This window comes from Camelus dromedarius, chromosome 1 (genome assembly GCF_036321535.1).
Source record: "Camelus dromedarius isolate mCamDro1 chromosome 1, mCamDro1.pat, whole genome shotgun sequence".
In the NCBI taxonomy this organism is placed as follows: Eukaryota; Metazoa; Chordata; class Mammalia; order Artiodactyla; family Camelidae; genus Camelus; species Camelus dromedarius.
The window spans coordinates 75999524-76017162 of record NC_087436.1 but is presented as its reverse complement, the minus strand read 5'-3'; the positions used below and the strand labels follow the sequence as shown (position 1 = coordinate 76017162).

Sequence of the window (17639 nt, the reverse complement as noted above, 5' to 3'; positions counted from 1 at the left end):
ATTAAATATATATGCAATTAGCCTTCTTATAAATTGATTTGATTTTAGTAATAAACTCTATTTATATCTGCTTACCTTTCACAACTTATTCATTTTGCATGAAACTGTTTACATCTTAAAAAAAAAAAGGAACTTGTTGAGTACGGTCATGTAATATTTGAATTGTTTGCTTATCTTGTTCTATATTTCCCTGAAACCTGTTTTTTGTTTACCTCTTCCCAAACATATCTGATAATCAGAGAGACTAATGGGACACTTTTTGTAAATCTCTTTTCAGAAAAACTACAAGTCCAAAGTAGATTAAAGAAAAAAAGAGAACTGTTAGAGCTAATACAATCCATGATCATTTAAAGGAAAAATTGGTTTTTTTCCCTCTGGTATCTAATCATTTCCAGATATTCAGGTACTGTAGTGACTCTTTACCTTTTAAGGAACACAGGCTAATTTGAGAATGAGATTGAAAACTGGACCCTCTATCCTGGGTAGTGTGCTTTGGGGCATAAACTGACCAATCTGACATATGAATTTCAGGAAGTGTAATAGTCCCAGAGAAGTCCTTGATAGCCCAGGTTAAGGACTCTGCCCTAGGTGATGCTAACTTTTGAGAGTCAAGGCCAGCTTTTCAACCACTCATTTACTTAAATATTATGTGAGTCTTTCAAACTTAGTATATTTTTAAATGAACATTCTTCTGTGCTTTCCCATTCTCTCCCCAACACACACACACACATAACACACCCCCATAGATCATCTTTGTCCGTTTGCTGCATTGATAGAAGCCATCTTTGTGGCTTCTCACACTAGAAACAGTTGAGTCATCCTCTACTGCCCTTTCACACATCCAGTCAGCCATTAAGACTTTAGTTTATTTCAAAAATGTGTCTTGAATCTGGTGCTCACATCTGTCTTCCTTGTTCAACAAGCGTCCAAGCTCCTGTTTTCTCCTTGAATCAATTATCCTGATATCGTCTACCTGGCTTCCTGTCACCTTTTTTTTTTTTTTCGGTGGGGGAGGTAGTTAGGTTTGCTTAATTGTTTTTAGAGGAGGTACTGGGGATTGAACCCAGGACCCTGTATATGCTAAGCATGCACTCTACACTTGAGCTGTACCCTCCCCCCCCTATTTTTTAACACTGATGTCAGAGTTATTCTAATAAGTCAGTTACAGCACTTACTATTAGATCATAATCATTTGTTTATATGTCTGCCTCTCTCATAGCTCATGAGCTTACCCACTGAGAGAGCCCAGGTCATAGTCATCTTTGTTTCTACAGGACTTAAGTTGCCCCTGGCATATCATAGGTACTTAGGAAATGGTTTTGTATGAATGGATGTGTTCTTTGTCAGCTCGCTTTGGGATCTAGCCTATCATCCTAAGAAACCTCACGGTTGTATACCACACACATTGTTGTAAGGAAGGAAGGCAATCATGTTTGGAAATGAAAATACCAAATAAATAGAGCTTGGAGTGTGTAATGTAGAAGCCAAAATTAAAAATAACTCTCTTCCTTCCCATTATTGTTGGTAACGATTAAAATGTGATTTCCTTTCCTTCCAGTATTGGCGTCAAGTGTACTTGATCACAGTGCTTGCAATGATCCTGGCAGTGTTCTTCGCGCAGATTCATCCCAGTTACCTCACACAGCAGTGGCAGAGGCTCCGTTCCATCATCTTTTGCTCCGTTTCCGGATATGGAGTGATCCCTACTCTTCACTGGGTTTGGCTCAATGGAGGAATCGGTGCTCCTATTGTACAAGTAGGTTCAGTGTGGTCAATATTTTTCCCATTTTTTGGTCTTTTTCAATTTTATTCCCTTTGGTAAAGTAATAATGTAATCAAGGCCAAGTGGGTGGTCTGTCATTTGAGAGCATATTTATAATTGCAGAATGATGCAATAATTTTCACATCATAGAAATAAACAAACACACCTTGCATGAATAGTAGTAGTCTGCTGTTTTCTTCTGAGGTGTATTTCTCTGTGAAATGATCCTTTTGTTTTTTGAGATTTTATCAAATTTATTTTAACTTCTGTTTTTACATTACAAAAAATTTTTTTAGTTGAGGTATAGTTGGTTCATAATGTGTCAATTTCTGGTGTACAGCATAATGTTTTATTCATACATATACATTCATATATTCATTTTCATATTCTTTTTCATTATAGATTACTGCAAGATATTGAATATAGTTCCATGTGCTATACAGTATAAACTTGTTGTTTAATTATTTTATACATAATAGTATCCTCAAGTCCTGAACTCCGAAAATATCCCTTCCCACCCCCTTTCCCCACTCCCCATAACCATAAGTTTATTTGCTATGTCTGTGAGTCTGTGTCTGTTTTGTAAATAAGTTCATTTGTGTTTTTTTTTAATAGATTCCACGTTTTAAACATGTTTTGTGTGTATTTTTTTCTTTTTCTTTTTCTTTTTACTTGAAGAGCTTAGGTTTTTTTTAAGCTTTTTGTGGTGGGGGGGTGATTTAGGTTTGTTTGTTTTTAACAGAGGTACTGGGGATTGAACCTAGAACCTTGGGCATGCTAAGCCCATGCTCCACCACTGAGCTATATACCCTCCCTTTCTGAGATGTAGTTCTCTGTAAAATGACCCATTCTTAATTCTGTCTGTAACCCTTAGCATGTAAATATCCAAGTCCTTACTGTAGAGGAGGACTCCCAAGTTCCCAGCTTTGTCAGCTGGGTGAGGGATAATGCCAGGGATAACACAACTGTGAAAGTAAGAGCAGTTGATTCGTTTGTTTAGTTTGTGGAGGAGGAGGAATTGAATTGGGAAGGATTTCTTCTTGGACCTGTTGAGTTTGAGTTACCTGCGGGATGTAAAGCTGGAGATAGGGTCTGAATTTAGCTCAGAGTTTGAGACCAGTGATAGTGATTTGAAAATTTTTACTGTCTTGGTAGCTGAAGCCATGTAAGTATATTCCACCTAGCAAGGGAAATACATTGGGAAATGAAAGAAGCACTATTACGGTGAGGTACTACAGGGGGACAGTTGGAGTACATTAGGAAGAACCTCAGTGAGAATTCTTCAGCATTCTTGAAAAGGAGATTAGAAGTAAGACTTAAGTTCTTAGAGATTCATATGATGATGCTCTAAGTGTGTGGTAGAGAGTAAACTTGAGAATTTTTAACATAAGTAATTATGCCAAGAAATCTAGCAGAAATCATATACACTTGTTATAGTGGGACTTTTGGGATATTGGAATTTAAAGGCAGGTTTTATTCAAATGAACTATATTTTTTTAGGAAAGGAGGGACTAATAGTATGCTTACATATTACTTGCATCAAGTTGGCAACAACTTGGTAGAAAACATTTGCATATAAGAAAAGACTGGGATGGTGAGTTGAGTGACATGATCTGGCTGCATTGCCAACTTGAGGACAAGGGTGATGCTTTTGTCATAAGATTAGGAAACTGGGAGAAAGTAACTTCGGTGATCCTGTGAAAACATCATTTTTATGACAGTTTTGATGCCCTTAGAATAAGTAAGAAAATAGAATGGGGAACTGCCACTCTAGATTTAATCCTAACCAGAAATGAATTATTGACATAGAAGTGAAAGAAATTTGGGGATGAGATAAACACATCCTTTTAAGATTATAATGACAAAAAAAGAGAACCTGATCCTTAAAGCCAGTAGATTTTTAGAGAAATTAAGGGGAAAGGGGGGAATTTTGTATTCAGAAGTCTTAAAATAGAATATGTCTTAGGAAGACAGTGATCCTCTAAGATGGAAATCTAATATTATCACAGGTTATTCCAGTGCAGAAGCAAAGGGACACTTTCAGAGAAGTTCTCCAATAAGCTCTAATTTTAAGAAGATAGAGAGGCACTTAACCAAAGATAAGATGTTCCAAAGAGCTAATCTTGGGAGGTAGGGTGGAGTTGTGTTCTAGAAATTTTGAGAAATCTGAGGTTAATTAGCCTGAGAATGTAGGATTTGGGGCAAGGGACCCATATAATTCTCAAATATTTGTAGAGGGAAGAGAAGTAATTTGTCTCTATTAAATGGCTTCTTATAAATTAGATTTATAACGGAATTAGGAACAATGTGTATAAATCACAGCTGGCTGATTTTCTTAGGGCAGGTAAAAGCTTTCCAAGATTGCTGTGAGATGGACTGCTTCATATAGTTAGTGTTTAAGAGAACCATTTGTTTGGGATGGTGGAACAGATGTCATTGTTGAGCTGAGCCTCTTGGGTCCTCTCCAGCCATAAATTCTTCTTTAGTCTCTTTGCTTCTTCAGCTGGTAAGTCCATCCCCTATGTCTTCCATCCCTGCACCTGTGTTGTAGGTGGCACTGGGTGCCCCTCCGAGCTCCACATGCTGAAGCTACAGCTGCTCTAGTGCCCTGACCTCTAGGGCACTCTCTCCACCCCACGATGGTGCACTGCTCCCTGCGGTCTTGACCGCAAGGTTTCTATCATTAGAGACTATCTACAAAAGCAATTCAGATTTAAGACTTAAATCCCACCTATGAATTCTAATTTTAATTTGATGAAGTGATTAGGTTTGTAATGAACTGGGAATTCACAGTAGGGAGATCGGTGAAAAAATACGTTTTGCTTTTCAGGACTTCGCACCGCGTGTGATTGTGATGTATGTGATTGCTCTTCTTGCTTTCCTATTCTACATTTCCAAAGTTCCAGAAAGGTACTTTCCAGGTAGGTGTCTCTTTTTTAGTGATTCTGAACTTTATTCTGAATATATGGTGGAGGTATATGCTTCAGAGCATCAAAACTTATTTATTTTTTCAATATTATTGATTATAGAATGGCTCTTCTACTCTTAAATGTTGTCTAAAACTTTTAACTTTCAAATGGCTTTCACAAACTTTTTCTTTCACTGCCACAGTATGAGTCCAATAGATTAGGTTCCCACCATTTCATGATTATGAACTTGTGACAAAGCTGGGAGTCTCCTGACTCCCAGCCATGGCTTTTTTATGGAATATTGGTTAGCAATTACCATTTACTTCCTTGTATACCAACTTTTGCATAAAATTAATTTATATATGCAGAGACCCATAAAATAAACAAGAGCCAAGGAAAGTAAGAGGATATTGAAAAAGAGCCAGGTTTAGGATCACCTCACACTGTATCTGTCCCAAGTTTCTGTGAAATAGAGCTCACCAATCTGGCTTTCAGCTTCCTGGCACCCAGTGCTAAGAGGAAAATAATGTAAGTTAAGGGTCCTCATGTCACCCAGATAAACACAAGCGAGTAACTTAAGGACAGATTTCCTTTCTTCTTCAGTCCAGAGGGGAAAAAAGAAATCTTCTGATGGAAAAAAACTAAGAGGGCACTGGGTAGAGTGAATAATGTTCTCCAAAACATGTATCTGCTCCGTTAGGAGCTTCAGCCCTGGAGCCAGACGGCTTGGGTTCCAGTCCCCTGCAGCCGCCTACCAGCTGCATGGGCTAAACAAGTTACATAAGACTTCTCGGCCCAGTCGCCTCATCTGACACATGTGATACTCCTTTTCTCTCAAGGGGTTATTGTGAGGATTAGATGAGAAAAGGTGCATGAAACATTGACTTCCTCACAAGTGGTGAGCACTCTGTAAATCTTAGCAGTTGTTACCATGATACCCCTTAGCCCCAGATTCGTAAGTGAAACACATGGCTTAGTAAGGGACAGAGTGACGGAAGTCCAGGTGAGCTTTGGCTCGAGTCCAGAATAACGCAAGACATAGAGCAGTGGTCTTTCAGTTTCGGGCCAGAAGTAGGGGAGCAGTTTAAATAAAAATTGCAATTGTCCCCCCTTCCTCCTGGGGTAAGAATCTCCTACAGTGAGTCGAAGAGAGGGTTACGGCACTCGTCACGTGTGTTGGGGAGGAAGAAAGGATGAGAAAGCCTTACTAGAGAATGAGTAGACCACGGGCATTCCTCTGTGCACTTGATTTTTCACCACCGAGTTTTAAATAAGAATGAAATACAAAGAAGAACCTGAGTGTAAACATCAGGATTCAGGAACATAACTAGGACATGTCCCTGAATTGAAGACCACCCATCCTCCAAGCAGGGTCAGAATTTCCCTCAGAAAACAGTTCTGGTAAAATACATTTTTGTATCACTTTATTAACTATTAATGTCTTCTTCATAGATACATGTACATGTAGAAAATTAAGCAATTGAAGTTCTCTGCATTACGCAGTTATGGCCGTAGTGTTTTTAGGCCTTAAATTCAGATCAAAACTTCCCAGTTGTCTAATATAGGACACCTATAAAAGGTCAAATGTTATGTAACTTAACTTTTCTCAAGGTGAACTTGATATAAAATGTGCTCCATGTAGCTGAATGTGTGGAAGTATAGGTACATTTAAGCAATGGAGATACAGAGACCATAAATTGAAATCTCAGATGTTCATGAATGAATGGCTTAGAAACCTTGTCTGATCAGTCCTCATTTATTACCTGGTCCTAAAGAGAAACATGTGTAGTGGTGGTGGGATGGTGGACGAATACTGTGAAATCAAAAAACTTCAACTTCATCTCAGGTTAAATTTTTAAAAATATTTAACATCACAATGGTGTTTGATGGGTTCAAGGATCCCCAAAATGTCCATGGACAGAATTTATTGGCTCTGTAATACTTGTTATTACAATTAATCAGTTTTCTTTATAATCCTCAGTATTGTATGCTTTTAAAAATGAGTCTGTGAGCTTCACTAGGCTGGCAGAGGGTCCCATGGCACCAAAAAAATTGTAAGAACCTACACAGAAAGGATTCTATTGACTTAAAAATCTCCATACTGTACTGATTATTATTCTTGGCAAGAAAAGACAGTGATGGTTAGAGAATATTTACATTACATAATGTAGAAGCACCATGAGTAAGAAAAAGTTATTTACAATTAAATTTCTATAGCTCTGTATTTTGTTATTTATTTACTTTGTCGTTTTTCAAGACGCTCCCCATGTTAGTTATTTACTCTCCTTGGAATTTAAACTTTAACCACATAGAGAAATTCAGTAGTTATCCTAAGTTGTATATGAATTAATCAGACTTAGCTAATTAACCCATTACTAATTACAGTTTGCCAATTATTCCATTAGTCTGATATCACAAGATTTGGGTTTGAGCTTTCTCTCTACACACCTGCTTAAAATACAAAGTGCTTTCAGCAGACTTACACCCAAACACAGCAGTATATCTGCTTCATACCTGACCAACTTTACAGCACTAATTTCCTTTGTTTCTCTCATGTGATGTCTTTTCTTCACCAGGTATATAAGTTGAGACGTGGGAGACAAAAGGTCAAATTCCTGAAATTAACCCAATCTTGATTTTGAAAAGACATTTGGAATAATATTTCAGAAATTCACCAGGATACTTTATGAGTAAAACCTTAAAGCCAGACTCAAATATAATCTTTTCTTTATAAAACATTTGGGTCTGAATTAATCTCCAGTCAGTCTCCAGGTGCTCTGAGATGGCCAAAGTCTCTTTGCTGCTGAGACATATTTCCAAAGCCACAGATGGTAATATATTTTTATTTTAATATCAAAATATTACAACCAATATTCTTCTCTACCTTCCCTTCCAGGACAACTAAACTACCTCGGGTCAAGCCACCAAATATGGCACATCCTTGCAGTAGTGATGTTATATTGGTGGCACCAGTCCACAGTGTACGTCATGCAGTACAGACATAGCGAGCCCTGTCCTGACTATGTTTCACATTTGTGAACTCAGGTATGGCCGCCTGATGTATTCACTTGTAAGCAATATATAACGGGGAGTTGTATGCCCCACTATTTCTAAGATTCCCACTGGTTTTTCCTCTTCCCTCTGGTTTAATATATCATGAGTAATACTTTCTAAAAATGGGAAAATGTACTTGGGGATCTGTAATAGTCACTGCTTCATGGGCCCTTAAAACTACTAATTCGCTGCTTGTACAGAAAGTGAAAAGTAGTTGGCATTCGTAAGAAACATCTGAATAACAATGGATGTGAAGCCAGTGTAGAAGTAGTACTCATTTTACTGAACACCAGCTTAATTTCCTTAGGAAGGGCTCACCTCCATTAAAAAATGGAGCCATCCTGTGTGATTGCTGTAATAGTAGGTATTTACAGTCGACGATCAAGTTTAAGTGCCTAATCAAGGCAAGGGTTGCAACAGCCTGTGCTTAGCACAAGCTGATGTGATTTTGAGTAATCACTAGCCTTTAAATTGATGGTTTGTGAGAATCCGGCACTTAAGATATCATTTCCTTCAGCTGTAGGTTCTCCTCTCCCTAGGGACATTGGATTTTTCAGTTTGCTAGAACAAAAACTTCAGATCTCTTCTCCTTTAAGTTGAGAGAGGCATGAGAAGAGGAAGAGAACTTGCATTGTCATTTCCCATCAGGTAAAAATCATATTAAAAACTGCTTACGTGACCAGGTGACAAATTCTGTGGTCTAATAACCAAGTTATTAGCCATTTAAGCTTCTCAATTTCAAGTAATATTATTTAATTCCATATAATAATTGAACTCTTGCCAGTGGATGGCAGATTTGGGGTTCCAAAATTCCTGTGGCAGAAGAGTTTTCACCTCTCTGAGTTCGCAGTCTTAAATGTCCTGATGATGGGGGTTCCCAGCCACATGGGTGCTACTTTCAAGGCCATAGAATCCAGAGGGCTCAGTCTCGACCCCAGAATGAACCTTAAGCCTTAGAACAAAGTCATGTAGACGCCCCATTTGATGACATGATTATTCACCTGTGCTCCAGTCTGTCTCTGCTTATGCATGTGTTATTGTACTAATAACTCACAGAATTGATATATACTATCTAGTATTTGGGCCTGAGACTTTAAATTTGCTCTTTATTGTATATACTTGAAAAATAGATCCCTCTGCCCTATCATACAACATAGTGCTCCTATTCTCTGGTCTTTTCATTTGTGTAAGTTAAATCCTTTAAAGCAGCCATTCATAAAAACATGTCGTTTACTGGAATATAAAATATTACCCAAGTTTCTTAATGGGTTGACATGAGCTGCTCTAAATACTGGTATATCTTCAGACCAGTGGAAGTTGTGAAAATCAGGAGGTGTGACCGATGGTGAAGCTTACTCCCCAAATGCCATTTGTACATCTGGTATTTAGAATGTTTCTTTAATGTGCCTCAGTTTATGCATCTGTAAAATTCTGTATTTCTTTTCAGTGTAGTGTTTTTGGAGTATAAGTTCCCCACACTAGTATTTCAGCAAGGAGAACACCCCCCTAGGAGGCTAAGGGCGCACCATATTGCACCCATTATTATGATGGGACACCACTTTGAAAATGGCTTTTTTACCTTATAAGGCCAGAAATTTGATTCATATTCTAAGTGAGGGAAGGTTTTGGTGAAATGATACTAGGATATATTTTCCCTAAAACATAACTTATTGGCATATATAATATTATTGCTTTTAAACAGAAATTTTGTCATTTTGGCCAAACAAAATACACCTGAGTAGTTATAATTAATTTAAAAGTGAAGGAGACATCTAGTTATTTTAGGCCTGGCACCATTTTTATTATATATCTTCTCAAAATCAAAACATATTGAACCTTCATTTTCATGTTCTTTTAATTGTTAGTCTATTTTTTATTGTAGTGTATGAAGTATTTCATACTTGCCATCTGACTTAATAGATAAAAGACCATACTTTAAGACTTTTTTGAATTTAAAAAGCATACAGGTCTTACTGTAGAGAGAATTAAATTATACCATGTAAACATTTTGTCTTTTTATGAAAATATTAAATATTGTAAGAAAGCTCTCTCATTTTTATCTTTACTATGATGTACTTATTATTAAGCAGGGAGTGAATGAATGTGGGTTGCTGCCAGCTATAAACACTTATGTGTATCAGCATTTATTGACCACCTACTGTGTGCACATCACTACTGGGAAAATTTTTAAGGCATTGTTAACATTAAAGAATAACTATTTAAAAATTGCCTATGAATCTGAGCCTTATAATAATGTATATTTAAGTTATTTGTCTTTATTATAGATGTATTAAAATAAGATTAAAAGTACACTATTCAGCTGCAGTACTAAAAAAGACTGGTTTTAATTTTACCAATGTGTAAACTATAAAAGCTCTTTACCTACAGACTTTACAAGGACATTTTAAAATTATCCATGGCTGTTTTAAATTGTCTATAGTGATTTATAAGTTTGTAGTTAACTCATTAAAGAGAATTATCTTTCTATATAAAACCATTTTCAAATAGCAAGATAGTGCTTGTCTTTTTTGTTACTACAGAGTGCATTCAGTAAGCTGCATGGCAAAATATGTATTATGTAAATAAACCGGGTTTACTAAATATATTAAGTGCTGCTTGTCATTCTTTATAATATAACAGCTTCAAAATCATATTTTAGAATCAGGAATGAAGATTCAGGGAATATGTGTCACTTCTTATGGCATCCCACCTGGACAGAATAACCGATTTGAAGATTGTGATTGCCTGGCATAAAGCTGTACAACTCTCCATTTGGCAGGTACCTACCTAGAGATATCCTTTGCCCTGCATTAAACATCAAGGGGCAAAGCCCACACTTCTGGGTTCCTGCCACGTGCTGAGCTGAGTAGGTCGGTATTCACTTGTAATCATCATTCTGGGTAACTTCACCCCTGCCGAAGTGCGTGCAGTGAAAAATCAGCTCAGCTGTTACGGGAGGGGCAGGCGTGTCTTTCACGTGGATTATCACAGTATTCGTGCCTATACTGAAGAGAGGTTCAGATGCTGCTGTGTACCAACGTCCCCTGAAATTCTGCACCAGACTTCCTGAATAGGAGAGTGAAAGTGATCCAAAACCGAACCTACCTTTGAGAAAACACGTTCGCAAGGGAGACGTAGTCACGGTGGGGGTCTCTTGTGAACAGTTACTGTTCCGTCCTGAGCGGGCGGGGATGTTAGCCACCAAGGTTCTAGTCTTGCTCTCTAAACCTGGGATCAGAAACACTACGGAACATACATGTAAATCAGTAGTGCCCACAATCTGGAGCAAAAGTGAACTATCTTTAAATGTGCAACATATAAAACCTCAGAAGCTCGTGCCTTCAGTAAGAGAATATTAACTACATCTTACCTATGACGCTAGGGCGGGGCTTATTTTAAAAGGGATTCGCTATTCAAAATAAACGGCTGCCACTGCAGCATAGCTTCTTCTCTAAAGAAGGTAACTGTAACTGAGTTTGAACAGTGGTATATGCCACACTCTTCTCTTTTTATGGAGCTTTTCTCATTCGTGATATTTTGCTCCTTTGTACCGTTTATTAAAAAGAAAGCCCTTATTTTTCCACATAATTTTTGATAAATGTTACTCCTTCTGAAAAAAAAAGTTCATTCACAGCAAATAAACTGAATCTTGCCACAAGCCACCAAGCTTCAACTCCGGTTTGTGAAATAATACATAACATAATATTGCAATCTTGATACCAAATGCAGTAAATAGGTTTTCTCTTTAACATACCAAAGCCTCCTTTCTGATATAATCAAGGATTGCAATACATTGCTTAACCAGTTTTCAAGTTAAATATGTTACCAGTTTCAAAAGTGTAAAAAAATAAATTACGTATAATGTAAACACTATGCCAAACATTCAAAAACTACTTCAAAGTCATGTTTTTGCCCTACCTTCATCATTGTACGTATCAGTAATTGTAGTGCCTGAGCAAGTTGTGCTGTTGTTTTTGCTGAACAAATACTGAGTCGAAATGTGTTTCCGTCCTTAAACCCAAGACTGAGCTCCTTAGAGATCTAATCCACTTCATTTTTCTGTTCTGTTAGCTCTACATAATAGGTGCTTAATGTTTGTGGTACAAAAGGAAGAACTGACTAGAAGTTTACAGCCAAAAATTTTAATAAGAAGACAAATAATGAGACTCCAGAAGTCAACGATTATAAAGAATATGCAATCCATTTGGGATTTATTGCATTTAAAGGAAGCAGACTATTAAAAACAGTAGGTATGATAAATACAGTAAGAAAATAACTTTAAATTTCAAACAAAACAAAGTGAATGAGGGACAGAATTCAGTCAATAAGAATAAGCAATGTAAAGGCAACATACTAGTAAAATCAGTTAGTGCTTAATTAGATATAGGACAAAAAAAAAACAAAAACTGGTTCTATGTCATAACAGTTTCCTAACAGCTATATCTGAGGATTGAAATTAGCTTTAGAAAGTATGTTTTTAACAATTAGAAATATAATAAAGATGTAAATCAGGTTTATTAAAAGTTAAAGTTATTTGCTTAGTGGTACATAAAAGGCTTCAGAAAATTCAAGTTTAACAAAAAATGGAAGTGTAATCAAAGAAAGTGCACTTAAAGCTGTTTGCCAGCAATTAAAAAGTAGCTTACTGTTACTAGACTGCTTACTATTCAATGACTTTTCAATCACAAAAAGAACGTAGTAATAAAAACAATTCTCTTTCAAAAGTAGCACAATAAATTTTTAAATAAAAATAACCCCAAATGGTGGCCCTTTGCATTTTCATCTGCCTACCTTATTCTTTTAGTGGCTTTTGTCAACCCTCACTAGGAGTGAATGTTCTTTTAGTAATGATTGTGGTTGCAATTCCATTTAAAATTTAAAAATTCACATTAATTCCACGGTAGAGAGATGTGCTGTGTGCATGCATGCGTGTTTATACATTTACCTTAATATATAAACACCACTGTGTATAAGTTTTCAAATAAACTATCACGTTATTCTCACAGTAGATATGTCATCTCATTCTCACAGTAGATCTGTCAGCTCAATATTGGACCTAAAATGATAAGTAATTGTGCTAAAAAAAAAAAAAGACAAAGGACAAGAAAAAGCTTACTGCACATTCTACATATTAAAACAAATGTACCCCAAATCCTCAGACCCAGTGATAATACACGTGTACCTTCTAGCAATGCTGACATGAAGTACCAAATCCTAAAATAAACCAAGCAGAGAATAAGCTGAAGAGCAGGGAAACGACTCCGCCTGCTGCTCGCCAGCCTGGAGGAGTGGGCTCCACCTCAGTATTTCCCACCAGCAAGACGAGGACAAAACAGTCTGTCGCTGTCAGGCAATAATCAGGGTAGGATCAAAAGCTGTGTCTATCTACAGTTCCAAATAATGTCATAACTGTGCCCGGGGACACACACACAGGGAGGGGTGAGGTGTGTCAGTGGAAGAATTACACTCTTTCCCAATGGATACTTCTCAATAAATATTCTAGTTAGTTAAACCTTCATCCAGCCTACCACCTTTCCTCCTCCACCTAATACACATACCAAGCAACTTTTGTGTGTTAGCACATACATTCCTCAATGCCATAGAAGCTGATCTTTTAACACTAACATTTTGCTGAAGTGATAATATTAAAATAATTAAGCAAGTGGTCCACTTTTTAAAAGATGATTTAAAAATCAACAGGCATTCTTAAAGCTGTTAGGACAGAAATAACTTTGGCCTCAGACTTTTGCTAGCTTCATAATACTTTACTTCCCTTAGTGATGTTCAAGTATTGCAGGTTTAGAGTTTTGACTACTTTACATGCTAAAGAAGCTCAGAGGACACCTGATTAATAGGAACATAATTTCTTTTCAACTTTCCTTCCTTGAACAAGAATTGGACCACCCCAAAATAGAGCCAAACCTTTACTGAGGGCTGTGTGCAAGTACATATTAAGCTCCTTCATATGACTTCGGAGCTTTATTCTCATAATTCTCATAAGGGGATTACCTGGGCATCAGCTGTGGAGTGACCTCCATCCTAACAGAAGTAGGAGAGAACATGATGGGGAATGAAAAGCAACCCTAATTCTCTACTCCTTGGGAAAATGCCTCTACTTCAACACAAAGGAATCTCCCCATTTCTATCCCATTGGATCCCCTACTAAGTCCTAAATGTTTTCTCTGAGCTATAATCTCAAAAGGAAAGTCACTGGGGTGTGATATAATAAACTTAAGAACGTAAAGATTTTAAGCTATGTCAGAGTGTTTCCTTAGAATTTATCCAGCATTATAAGCCAAAGTGTCTATCAGTGTCTACATCATTTAAAATTATTCAGTGTATTGAGAAACAAGTGTAAGCAAGGCCTTGGTATCAGATGGACTTTAGGTGTTTCGTGTTTACATCCCAAAGAGACCCCTTCTAAATTATGAAACTCATGAGGTCTAGCAGAGACCAAGGCTAAGGACTAAAATAGTCAAAGAATCATACTGGGTATACGTTAACCAACGGATTTTTGCTTTTAAAAAATTGTTTGATACAAACCTACTGTAGTTCATGAATTTACTATGTGTAATCATCAACTTCACTTTTAAAAGAAAGTTATCACTTGAATCTACTTTGTAAAGTTTTAAAGATCTACTTGAGCATTTGCATTAGCAGGATTAATCGACCTGAGAATCAGAAAAAAAAAAGGTGCAAACATAAGATTTGCCTTTGGCACAAGGACAAGTAACTGGTGCAGTCGGGCTCGAAAAGTACAACTTTACGCAGTAATGACATGCCTGGTCTGCCTCTGCTACGCTGTGATTCACATATTGCTTCCCGGTTGTCTACAAATGTGTATCTGATTTAAAACATAAAAGAGAAAAGAGAAGTGATAAAAAAAAAAGATACAGTTTAGTTACATATACTTTGCTGCTTTCCAAGTGTAGATCTGTGTGTGGAAACAGGCAAATAACTCATCCCAACTGGGGCATTATAATTAAGAGAGTCTAATAAGGTTACGCATAAAATACATTTTAATTGGGCTCAAAGAGAGTTAATTTAAAATAGAGCAATCAAAGAGAATGCCAGTTGATAATAGTTTCCACTCCTTTTTGTAAATAGCTTTAAGGGTTCTAGTAACTTCTAAACGTTAATTTGATAAGGAAGGACAGTAAATTATAACTTAAAATGGAGACACAGGAAGCACAGATACCATATTCACATTAATTCATATATGTCATTTCTATCTTATTAAACAATTTCTATAAAATCTCAAGTTTCTAATTAGGATTTGTGATGTAAAAAAAAGGCAATTTGGTAGCTGGGTTCTTTTCGCTAAAGACAATCAACTAACTAGCAGAGTTCAGATGCTAGTCGCTCATCACCTGCCACCTACGGCCACTCTGAGATCTCGTGTTAGTGCAGAGGTACTTGCAGCAGGATGTGCGAGTCCCGCCAGTAAGGCTTTGTGGGTTCCACTGTTCTGTGCACTTTATTAAAACTACTCCACCCTCCAGACCGAACTAAAAAATTGCTGCTCATGACTTGGGGACTAGTTGGTGAAGGTGGTAATTTAATAAAGTACATTAGTAAATGCAACATGATTTTACACTGTAAACGTCTCACAAACTCAGGGTTTCAGCTACATATTTTCTCCTAAAAGAAAATTTCTATATAACCCTTGTCCTCACTCCCAGTTTTTCCAATAATCTGCTTTCTTAGGGACATGATAAAGTTTTGAGCAAGAAGCCATTATTCAAAAAACAGAACATAAAGTGTTCCTTAAGTACTGAGTGTTTTTTTCTCTTGTTTTTTTTTTTTCTTTTATGTTTTTCCACCGGTCAGATATTTATATTTATTTTCTAGGCTTCCACATAGATATTCCGTATTAATGGCACTTTTTTTTTTTTTAATGAAACAGTTTTAGGCACAACAGTCAGTGACTTCTGGCTCTGCTTTGTAGAGAAAGGTGTAAGGACTGCATTCTCCAGATTATAATTTTCTCATTCTTCATGAGAACTTGATTTTTGTTTTGCTTGTTTTACCATGTGGAAATTAGAAGAGACCTTAAAAAAAAAAAGTCCACAAATGCAGCTTGTATATGTACAAATAACCTTGGTTTTAAATGCTGGATTCTGGAATGAGCCTGGGACATGCACACAAATGTGACACTCAGTTAGAAAAAGAATGTCACAGCCGTCCAGTCCCAGCCTTTCAGGGGCTGCCCGACTGGAAAGGGGCCATGCTTTCCCCGGATTTCCGTGCTGTCCCGTCAGTAGCTGAAACCCTGGGTTAGGCTTTGCCATTTCGCTCCCTTTGCTCCTGCGTGGGAGGGACATGGAGTCGCGACCCTGTGCAGACCCTTCCTTTTTCTATTTGGTTTATTTAAAAATCACCTATTCTGATTGATCTATAAGAATGGATGATATAAAGAGCTATACAAATAAATTTTCTTTCAAATTCATAAAACTATGCCTACTCTTTTTTTGGAAACAGGAGTTAATACCAAGAGTCTGCCGGAAGTCTCTACTGTTTAGAAGGAAACGGAGCAGCACCGAACGGGTCCAGTTCAACTGGCTGGGGCTGTTGGGACTGATGTGGAGGGATGCTCTGCACCACGAGTTCTGTGAAGGGCACGGCCCCAAAATCATCCATTTTCAATGCCTCGGCCCCGTGGAAGGCCCCATGCAGTGAATTCGGCCTGGGCCGCCCGGGCAGGACGGGGTTGTCGCTCCGGCCCTGGTGAGGGGGGTGCCATGGCAGGTCTGGGGGGTGGAAGGGCTTGGCCCCGAAGGGGTCCAGCAGACTCTCCTCGGGCTGCAGGCCGTGCCCTCTGTCCTTGCCATCCGTCAGAGCGACGCTGATGTTCTCCTTGGAGTCCGAGATGGTCAGGAACTCGTTGCTGCTCTGGGAGTCCCGGCGGCCCACCCGGCGGTGCCGGCGGGCCCTCTCCGGGGTGCGGTAGGCCGGCTTGGCCGGCTTCTTGGCGCCCGTAGGGGTGCCGTGATGCCGCTTCCCGTTGCTCTTGGCCACCTCCGGCTTCGTGCGCCTCTGGCGGGAGGAGAGTTTCTGTAAACTCCGCTGTTTGACTTTTGGCTGCTGACTCCCAGTTATTTCCTCAAAGGGCACCAGCCCGAAAAGGTCCTCGTGGCTGTCGCTTCTGCTCGTGGCCGTGGAGAAGGGCTGGAATGGAGTCGAGCCAAAGATATCGACACTCTGGGGACAGGCGGGGACAGCGCGGCCGTCGGGGACGGTCACCTTCCTGCTGAAGGGCGCCTTGGTGAAGACATCAAACTCCTCCGGCTCGAGTCCCCCCGCGGGAAGCCGGGGCCCAGGGGAGAGGTCCTTCCCCTGGCCGCCCTGTTGGGGCTGTTGCGCACGTGCTGCAAAGAAGGGGACGGCGCCAAATACATCAAACTCGGGCTTGGGAGCCTCGGCTCTAGCATCCGAGGGGAACTGGGCTGGCGCGAGGAGTGTTACACCAGGATCTGGGAGCGGGCTGCTGCCAGACCCGTCTCTGTAGCGAGGGCTCAAGTCGCTGTACTTGGCTTTGGCCTGCTCGTAATCAGAATCCGAGCTGTGCTTCTCTTCCTCCTCCTCATCTTCTGAATCCATGAGGAGAGGCCTGTGACCCAGATTTTCCGGTTCAGTATCATCATCATTAAAATCTCCTTGTTCCCCCTGGAGAACTTCTTCATCATCTTGCTCCTCCTCTTCACTGCTCTTAGGAGAAGGGGGGTCTGATTCAAAATCACTTTCAGATTCATCATTCGCCTTTGGCACCTGACCGTGTACTGACAAATTATCTGAGGTTTTCTTTCCAGTCCGGTGGTCTTTAGATACTGGGCTTGCTTTTCTATTCTTGATAGCATTTGCAGTGCTGTTTTCCTGATTCATGGATGAATGTTCAATTTTCTTTTCAGGAGAAC

General features: G+C 38.8%; 2 protein-coding genes across 7 annotated transcripts in view; one reads left to right on the top strand and one right to left on the bottom strand.

The window, feature by feature from the left end:
• Positions 1 to 16343, top strand: part of PAQR3 (progestin and adipoQ receptor family member 3) — a 27369-nt gene extending 11026 nt beyond the window's left edge. For 2 of the 5 annotated variants that reach the window (XM_031432581.2, XM_064485698.1), the window contains exons 3-5: positions 1559 to 1756; positions 4593 to 4683; positions 7568 to 10330. In XM_031432581.2, coding sequence (XP_031288441.1) covers positions 1559 to 1756; positions 4593 to 4683; positions 7568 to 7710 — 432 coding nt within the window. In that variant the 3' untranslated portion in view covers positions 7711 to 10330. Of the gene's footprint in view, positions 1 to 1558; positions 1757 to 4592; positions 4684 to 7567; positions 10331 to 10384; positions 10506 to 16206 lie in introns of those variants that run through there. The other 3 variants (XM_064485687.1, XM_064485673.1, XM_064485681.1) reach the window with 3 other exon arrangements.
• Positions 11908 to 17639, bottom strand: part of BMP2K (BMP2 inducible kinase) — a 119432-nt gene continuing 113700 nt past the window's right edge. For both annotated transcript variants that reach the window (XM_010983316.3, XM_064485663.1), the window contains one exon: positions 11908 to 17639. In XM_010983316.3, the coding sequence (XP_010981618.3) occupies positions 16237 to 17639 (1403 nt within the window). In that variant the 3' untranslated portion in view covers positions 11908 to 16236.